Source organism: Sapajus apella, unplaced genomic scaffold (genome assembly GCF_009761245.1).
Source record: "Sapajus apella isolate SASKATOON/1434 unplaced genomic scaffold, GSC_monkey_1.0 scaffold63, whole genome shotgun sequence".
Lineage (NCBI taxonomy): Eukaryota > Metazoa > Chordata > Mammalia > Primates > Cebidae > Sapajus > Sapajus apella.
The window spans coordinates 573,164-582,449 of NW_022437003.1; the positions used below are offsets into that span (position 1 = coordinate 573,164).

At 39.0% G+C, this 9,286-nt stretch overlaps 1 protein-coding gene across 1 annotated transcript in view; it reads right to left on the reverse strand.

The window, feature by feature from the left end:
- The window catches only part of MRS2 (magnesium transporter MRS2), a 22,870-nt gene that overhangs the window by 4,559 nt on the left and 9,025 nt on the right, over window positions 1-9,286 (reverse strand). The window contains exons 5-9 of the mRNA XM_032247627.1: window positions 8,385-8,558; window positions 6,221-6,351; window positions 4,961-5,077; window positions 3,580-3,732; window positions 2,897-3,014 (exon numbers count right to left, since the gene is read on the reverse strand). Coding sequence (XP_032103518.1) covers window positions 2,897-3,014; window positions 3,580-3,732; window positions 4,961-5,077; window positions 6,221-6,351; window positions 8,385-8,558 — 693 coding nt within the window. The remainder of the gene's footprint in view (window positions 1-2,896; window positions 3,015-3,579; window positions 3,733-4,960; window positions 5,078-6,220; window positions 6,352-8,384; window positions 8,559-9,286) is intronic.

Consider the following 9,286-nt stretch of genomic DNA (forward strand, 5'->3'; position numbering starts at 1 on the left):
AAAAAAAAAAAAAAAAAAATTTCTATCTCAGATTCACCATTTTAAATAATTTTAACTATATGGAAATAAAGACATTTGACATCCACGGATTTAATGAATGTTTCAACTACTCTTCAGGACACCTACAAAGATATGTAATTTTTAATTCTGATACGGCATTAATCTGAATCTTGTTCAGCTCACTACTGAGAAAGCTTAGCTCACTACCACCTACCCCTTGTATCTCATTACAAATGGGCTGTGCTGTACCTAGGATCGCACATACTAAAACTACAAGACAGGAATTGGAAAAATCTTCCCTTTAAAAATCTTTTTGAAAAGTAGGCAATTGAGAGAAAAATATAAAAGTATAAAATGGAGTTAGCTTTTAGTCTGAGTATATGTACATAAACATGATTCTTTAAAATTATTTGGGGAAAAGACAGGGACTTGTACAGAAAGTCCCACAGCCACATTTAGGGAATCTGTAAAGCTCTCTGGATGGAAGATCTTTTGAGAATGTCAGTGGTTGGACTATGTTGCACAAGGTATTCTGCTTGCTTCTGAACTTTCCAATGATCTAGATTTGGGTTCAAACCTCCAGTGGCTTCCCATCCCACTTAAAAATCCAAACCGCTACCATGCCTGACATTAACTGAGATGACCATACTTTCTGTATTTGGGACCTCATTTTCTACCACTCCACCTGACTCATGCTCTTCTAATTATTCCAACCTTCCTGCTGTTTAATGAACAAGCTCAGATCATTCCTGCCTCAGTCTTTACATCTGCGGTTCCCTCTACTTAGAACACATTCCCGCAGATTCTTCCTGCCTCCACCAGGATGTTACCCCCTTAGAACCATCTTCCTTGACCACCCTATCTCTAAAACATCACCCATCCCACTGCCTAACTTTCTCTATCTGCTTTTCTGGCTTTATTTTTCTCTGAGGCACTTAGTACTTAACATACTTTATGTTTCTTTCTTTTTTTTTTTTGAGACGGAGTTTTGCTCTTGTTACCCAGGCTGGAGTGCAATGGCACGATCTCGGCTCACCGCAACCTCCGCCTCCTGGGTTCAGGCAATTCTCCTGCCTCAGCCTCCTGAGTAGCTGGGATTACAGGCCCGCGCCACCATGCCCAGCTAATGCTTTGTATTTTCAGTAGAGACGGGGTTTCACTGTGTTGACCAGGATGGTCTCGATCTCTTGACCTCATGATCCACCCGCCTCGGCCTCCCAAAGTGCGGGGATTACAGGCTTGAGCCACCGCGCCCGGCCATGTTTCTTAACTCTCTCCTCCACTATAATGTAAACTACACGAGGGCAGAGTCACTGCTAACTGGCTCTATAGCAGTGCTTGGTATATAGCAGGCAATAAAAAATGAGCTTCAAGGAGCTCAAGATCTTTTGTAGACTTTGAACAAGGAATTGCAGATGTAAGGAATGTAGCAGATGGAAATGCAGGATTATTTGGGCACATATGACAAAGGGAGTAACTTTACTGGGCCAGGTTGTCGGTACACTCAGTGAAGGGACACCTACTAACTAAGCGGGGATCTGAGGCGAGAGGAGTGGAGGCAGCACGTCTGAGGAGGACACAGAGAGCTAGTGGCAGGAGTAGACACACGACATGGACAGTCATTGCAGCAGGCCGGGAAAGGCCCCATTGGCCAGGATTCTTATCCTAGGGCTAATCAAGTCACTGAATAGTTGTATGCAGAAGAGCATCATAATAATTAGGCTTACACCTTATCAACACCACTTTTAAAAAGGGTATAGCGGTCCTAATGAGAGGTGGTGTGAGCAATGGAGAGTGGACCTGTTAGACTAATGACGCCACAGAATCCAGCACCAGACTGTGTCAGATGTACATCAAGGTTCACTTCCACAAAACTCACTATCAGATATTCTCTGAAAATACAGTCAGCCCTCTGCATCAGTGGGTTCTACATCTGCAGGTTTGAAAGGTTGACTCTACTGGGTCATTTTGTATCAGAGACTTGAACGCCCACAGACTTTGGTATCTGTGGGGATCCTGGAACCAATTCTTCTTGGATACCGAGGGATGACTGCACAAAACCACAGTGAAATGAAAAACTCTGGGAGTTGTTATCTTAACATGGAAAAGCAGCTGAGCAGTAAAAAGTACAAGTCTTTGGGTTCAAGTCCTAATTCTGTTATTTTCTAGCCCTGTGCATGTGGGCAAGTTACTTAAATGTTCCGAGACTCAGTCTCCTCATCTACAAAGTAGGGATAATACATCTATTTTCAGAGTTGCAATGATTGAGCCAAATAAAGTCTGCAAGCTGCCTGGTATGTTGCCAGACATGTAAGAATTAAAAAACAAAAACTCTAACACTGCTTCACAGAGACAGTTTTATCTGACCTTTCCCATTTGTAATTATATGTTTTGGGAAACAAGGTAATCTAGGTAGTATTTATCTAGGTTATAACAGGGTCCAACAATACTGCCTGAATTCTAAGTTACAGCATCTATTTTATTTCACCATGGTAGTATACAGGTTAGCCTTTTTATTTATTTTTTAAATCCATTAAAAAATCTCCAAAACCCCCAAGATTTTTGTTTTTTTTTTGGAGACAGAGTCTCGCCCTGTCTTCCAGGCAGGAGTGCAGTGGTGAGATCTTGGCTCACTACCACTTCCGCCTCCCAGGTTCAAGTGATTCTCCTGCCTCAGCCTCCTGAGTAGCTGGGATTACAGGTGCCCACCACTGCGCCCGGCTAAGTTTTGTATTTTTAGTAGAGGTGGGGTTTCACCATGTTGGCCAGGCTAGTCTCAAACTCCTGACCTCAGGAGATCCGCCCACCTCAGCCTCCCCAAGTGCTGGGATTACACCTATGAGCCACTGTGCCCGGCCAAAACCCCCAAGTTTTAGAAATAATAATACATTCTCACCTCTTCAAGTGAAGACTCCAAATTCATTCCAAAAGCAACTCCCATTAGTCCAAAGAGCGAAAGCGAGAACGTTCCCATGGTCAGCTGTAGATTCAACCTCATCATCACGTTACGGTGGCTGGAGAGGAGAACACCTATTGAGATTAGAAGGGCCCACTAACTATATACAGCACATTCACCAAATCTATTAGACCCCACATGGATGAAACCTACACATCCAAAAAAAAAAAAAAAGGACTTTAATGTAGTAGTTATAAATTATAATAATGGCATAATTCCTCACAAAATGATATTTCCTTAAAAACTTTATAATTATTTTATAAAAAAATATTTACTATTGGCCAGGCGTGGTGGCTAATGCCTGTAATCCCAGCACTTTAAGAGGCCAAGGTGGGCAGATGACCTGAGGTCGGGAGTTTAAGACAAGCCTGACCAAAATGGAGAAACCCTGTCTCTACTAAAAATACAACGTTAGCCAGGCATGGTGGTGCATGCCTATAATCCCCGCCACTCGGGAGGATGAGGCAGCAGAACAGCTTGAACCCAGGAGGCAGAGGTTGCGGTGAGCCGAGATCATGCCGTTGCACTCCAGCCTGGGTAACAAGAGCAGAACTCCGTCTCAAAAAACAAACAAACAAAAACTAACAACAAAAGACTTACTGTTTTATATAACACTTTCTTACCTGTCCAGATTGATGAAAATAATACTTTGTGAATCATCAATCAGTACCCTAAGCTCCCGAGCTGCATTGGAGAGATCGTCAGCCAATCGGTAGTAGTTTTCCAATAGCAACTCCATCTCTTCTGCGTGGTCAATCCCGGTACTGCTCTTTTCGCTTCAATCAAGAGAAAATAATTAACATGCCCCCAACATGTGTATCATATACTTAGTAACAACTTCCTAAATTAGTATATAGCATTCAGCCACCAGTGGAAAAGCTCGCCTGTGTCTTTTCTATTATTGTGGCCAATCTGTGAGTAGCTATGTCAACTGATCCTAAACACTTTACAGATAAGTTGAGGAATGAAGCTCCATCCTTATGTAGACTAGGTGGCGTCACCGTATTACATGGTCACAATACAAGAGACTCATGCGGATACATGCTGCCAGTTACAGAAAACTCCAGATATGTGAATGCAGATGAATTAGTGCAAATCCAATACCACTATCGGTAAAACAAAATCCGCAACTAAAAATGTGAAGACCATTTCCTTTGCTCCCCTACCCTACCAAAAAGGATAAGGGGGAATGAAGGACTCTGAAAAGGTGCTTGTATCATAAAGCACGTTAGAGACAGATTGGCCTAGGCAAAGCAAACAAGAGCTTCTGCTACCATACCTACCTGCTATCAATCAAATGTTATATAGCCCCCTTTATCTTAGTATTTCCTTATCAGAACATAAATAACCAATTTTTCAAAGTGCTTTAAGAAAATCTGTAGACTGTGGAAACTAAACTGATTACAAAAATGTGTTAATTTCTGATATTGCTCTAGAAAGACAAAAAATAAAATATTGGGGTATTCAAAAGTAAACATTTAGCCAGAGTGTGCACAAGTAAGAAGCATAAACAATTTCTAACTTCATAAAAGGTTTTTAAGATGAGCATTTTTATTAGAATGAACTTACATAATTCATGTTAATGCTTTACTTGTGTATTTACCCCATCTTTTCCCTCCTCCATGTAAATTTCTCTCCCACTCTACTTCCTATGTAAGTTATTTTGGTAGATGTGTGTGCCAATTTGGTGGTCAGTCCCTTGAATATAAAGGTAACTATGTGTTTATATTCACCACATGTCAGTAATGTTGGGTATGCCATATGCACTCAATATATCCTCATTAAATTGAATTAGATAAGATAATGCACAGGGAGAAAGTGAAACTGGGGATGAAAAACGTCTATATTCTCTAGTCCAGAAAAATGTTACATTCTGTATGAAAAATCACCTTGAAGTAGAAAAGGCAAAAGACTTATTTTTTTTTCCTTTCTAGACAAAGTTATGAAAAATTTCAAAAGATTTATTATAAGGAAATAAATAATAAAGTATGATCATATACTTACAAGACTTGTGGGTCGCTCCACTTTGATATACAGAGCTCTTCTAGCAACTCTTCCTCATCCAAGATCTCCAAAATTGACTCTTTGAAAATTTTAATATCTGTTTCTAACTCTGATAGACTGTAAGATACACAAAAATGATCAACAGAATAAACTTCTAAGAACATTTCATGATAACAGCATTTTTAGAGTATCTTGCCAAGTATATTCTCTTATACATTCATGCTAAACAAACACTTATTTAAAAAAAAAAAAAAAAAAGGGGAGAATTTACCAGGCAAATTAAGAATCAATTTGACCGGGCATGGTGGCTCATGCCTATAATCCTAACACTTTAGGAGGCCAAAGCAGGAGGACTGCTTGAGCTCAGGAGTTTGAGGCCAGCCTGGACAACGTAGTGAGATCTTGTCTCTACTAAAAAATTTTAAAGATTAGCTGGGCATGGTGGTGTGCACCTGTAGTCCCAGCTACTTGGGTGGCAGAGGCAGGAGGATAGCTGCAGCCCTGCAGGTCAAGGCTGCAGTGAGCTGAACTGCACTACTGCACTCCAGCCTGGGCAACAGAGTGAAACCCTGTCTCAAAAAACTCAACAAAAAACCCAAACCAAATCTAAATTAATTGATAAAATTAATCAGTGATATAAATTTCAGCATACATTATCTCAGAAACATACAATCACTTGTGAATTTAAGATTTTCAGTCTGGGAATTAATTTTATTCTTAATTAACATGGCAGTGATAAAACAGACAAATTACTCTTAACTGATAAAAACACTCCAACATTTTTGGGCAAGAAACTACTGATTCAGGAATTTTAAAAGTTAATTCTTGAAGGGATTTTGGGAGTACAACTCCCAAGAGCATGTTTATTCAATTTATGACACATATAAAATGTTATTAAATTCTGGAATCCATTATGATTTTAAAGAAAAAGAACAACATGGACTTTGATTTTCGATATAGATATGCCATTTGCTAGCCATGTAAGTTTAGGAAAGTTACTCAAACCTCAGTTTTCTCTTCTTCAAAATGAGGACAATATCAACCATTGAATGGGTGATGAGATGAGATCACACACGTAAAAGAGCCTTATATAACATTTTATGCAAAGTAGCTTTCCAACAAACATTAGATTGTGTGCCCCTTTAAGCTCAACTTCCCACCTAGGCTACTTTCTTACTTTAAAAATAATTATGAAACAAAATGTTAATAATTAAAGATATTTGTCTCCAACTCCCAATATGATACATCACCCATATTTACCTTTTGCCATTCTGTAATAAAATGTGCAGTTTGCTTCTGTCTACAGAAGAATGTTTGGGGTCCACCAAAGCGTCCAAGGTCTCAAGGATCAGTGGCTGCAAAATGCTAAGTTTCCCCTGAAGGGTGTTGATCTAGATAACAACATGACCTTTCATAAGAATTAAAACAATCTTTTTAGAATATTCAGGATCAGTGAATCCTCTGATTTAATACAGAAATCTGTAGAAGCTTGAAATGTTGATAACATTTCAGAACAAAGTCAGTTCTTCAAGATGATTCAAAAACTAGATCTTCTGGGTTCCAAGAACCATGTGTCATGTCATCATTAGGCACAGATTTGATTGACAAGGAGCTAACTCTTACAAGAGTCTTCCTCCTATAGACAATCATTATGAAATCATGAGGGATTAAAATAAAATCTGCCATTCTATTATTAAAACACAAGCTTTTAGTAATATTTGTGTTCTTTGTAAACAGAATATGGTTCAAAATTCCTACAAAGCTGTTTGAAAAAAAAAAAAAAACTTAAACTTTAAAACATAATCAGAGTAAAGTAAAAAATATACTATTTAGGTTAATGCAAGTATGGTTTGATATTCAGCAGGTATGCACTAATCTTGCTATACAGTTGTTAAAATACTGAAACACTTCCATACCTGTTGGTAAATAGCATATATAACTGAATCAAGCGATAAAACTAATGACATAAAGTACAGTATACAGTTTTTATCTCAGAAGCACAATTACTGTGAAACTAAGATTTTTAAATTTGAAAATGAGTCCAGAATCACTGTGCCTTTGCAGACATGTTTATTTTGTGATTCTCCAGAGGAACTGCTTCTGGTTAAAGAAGTCCTTGGGAGGGAGGGAAGACTGGACAGCCAAACACGAAGACCACATTTTTTACCATCTAAGAGATACCACACGCTCTGCTCAGCAAGGTGTGGACTCAGGAAATTGTTGGGGAGGCTGCTAAGGGTCACAGATAGGTTATTTGTGAGGCACATCTACTCATGGCATGTCTTGGTCCCTCAGGTGGGTTTGGGGAGCTTTCCTTTGTTCAAAAACTTATCCCTTTTGAGAGGTGGCTGGTCTTGCTTATATGTAGTGTTGTTTCATAAAGAAATCTTCCTGGGACCCCATTTAAAGAAAGTATATCCCAGCAGACAACCTGCACTCCCTCTCTATTCTCCTCACAGCCAATCTCTAGGCAGGAAACCCATGCCAGCCCAGCCCCGCCCCTTTACCTCCTGCTCCTTTTAAGATCCCTGCCTTTCTCCTAACTGCATGAACTCCTGGGAGTTTACCCAGCCTGTGCAGCCCCTCACTAACCACTGGCTGGTGCTAGCTGGTGCTCATTCGCCAGAGCAGGAAGTGTAACCATCTATTCTTTTACAGCAAGGCAGACAAAAGAGAAGTTTACCAGGTTCACCCAACCCAATCTACCTCATGTCCTCTCAACCAGCCTCTCCTCCTCGCACTCTGGTTAGTATGCTCCCAGCACCAACTCTTGCATGTAGCCAGTTACGCAACAGTACCGTACTAACAGGGGCAAGAAAAGACAATGAAAGATTTGTGGGGTCAGGAAAGCAAAGAACCACGCTTGTTCAGAGCCTGACAGGAGTGTCAGACATCCAAGGACCCTTAAAGGAGGAGTCACTGGAAGAACTGTGTGTGATTCCACGTCAATCTAGGACTCAAAGAGATGCATCATTTACCTGGCTCACACAAAGGACTGTACAAACAAATCAAAGAATGACTTAATATTTATCACAGGTAAAGCACTTCTTTAATATACATAGTCTTAGAGAACAAAATGGAATCCACTTAAATTTTTTAAATATATGTTAATTTATATCATATTCAGGATATTAAGTATTTTGAATTATCATCCCTCAAGGGATAAACGGGTAGTAAACTTGAAATGTGCTTCACTGACTGCCATAACATGACTCTGAAGACTGTGGATACCTAGAATCTTCAGTGATATTTGACAGGGTCATACGCTTTAAGAATAAAGTGTTATCTCCATGCAGCGTCCTTAGAGACAGGGCAGGGTGTGGTCAGGGGCGTGCCGTTGAAACAATACCACCAACTTGTCTTCCCACTCAATGACATTTCAAAATCAGAATAAACCCAGGAAACTAAATAAAAACAGACTTACCCAATATTGCAGGAGTGCTTCTATAGCTCTGAACTCAAAAGGTAAAGGGTATGTAACGAGCTGACCCTCTCCAGACAACTGTGAAGGGAGTTCCCGGAACAGCCATTGCTCTAAGTTTAAATTACGATAATCTAGTATCAGAAGACACTCTGGAGTTATCACAGCTTTCAAATGCTGTTAAAAAAAAACGCCCCAAAACATATAAATATATAAGTGTATACACACACACACGTATATACGTTGTATATGTAGGTATATTATGTATATGTACATAACATATATAATGTATATATTACACATATATGTATACATATATGTATACATAATGCATATATTGTGTATGTATTATATACATTGCATATATATTGCATATATATTATATAATTCATATATACACATATATGCAATATATATACATTTATGTGCATATATATGCAAGTTGTAGAGCTGTAGGAAAAAAGAACATTCATAAAATACGGTTTAATACTTTACTAATTTTGGATTAAGACTAAACCAAATCAGTGTTCACTCTGTTTTTCAAAAATAAAGCAATGTATTTTTTTTAAGAGAAAGGAAACCTAAAACATATATATGTCTTGATACCAATAACTCACTCTCAATAAAATTGGAATTACTCACATAAATTATATATTTATTAAGACTTTCAAGGTAATCATGAGGAAAAAAACAGAAAATAAAGGGAACAAGATAAGATCTTTCTAAAAGTCAGGTATTAAGTAGACTTTTAGAATAGAGTTAGTTTAGAGCTGGGCGTGGCAGTACATGCCTGTAATCTCAGCTACTAGGGAGGCTGAGGCAGGAGAACTGCTTGAACCCAGGAGGCAGAGGTTGCAGTGAGCCAAGATTGCGCCATTGCAATCCAGCCTGGACAACAAGAGCAA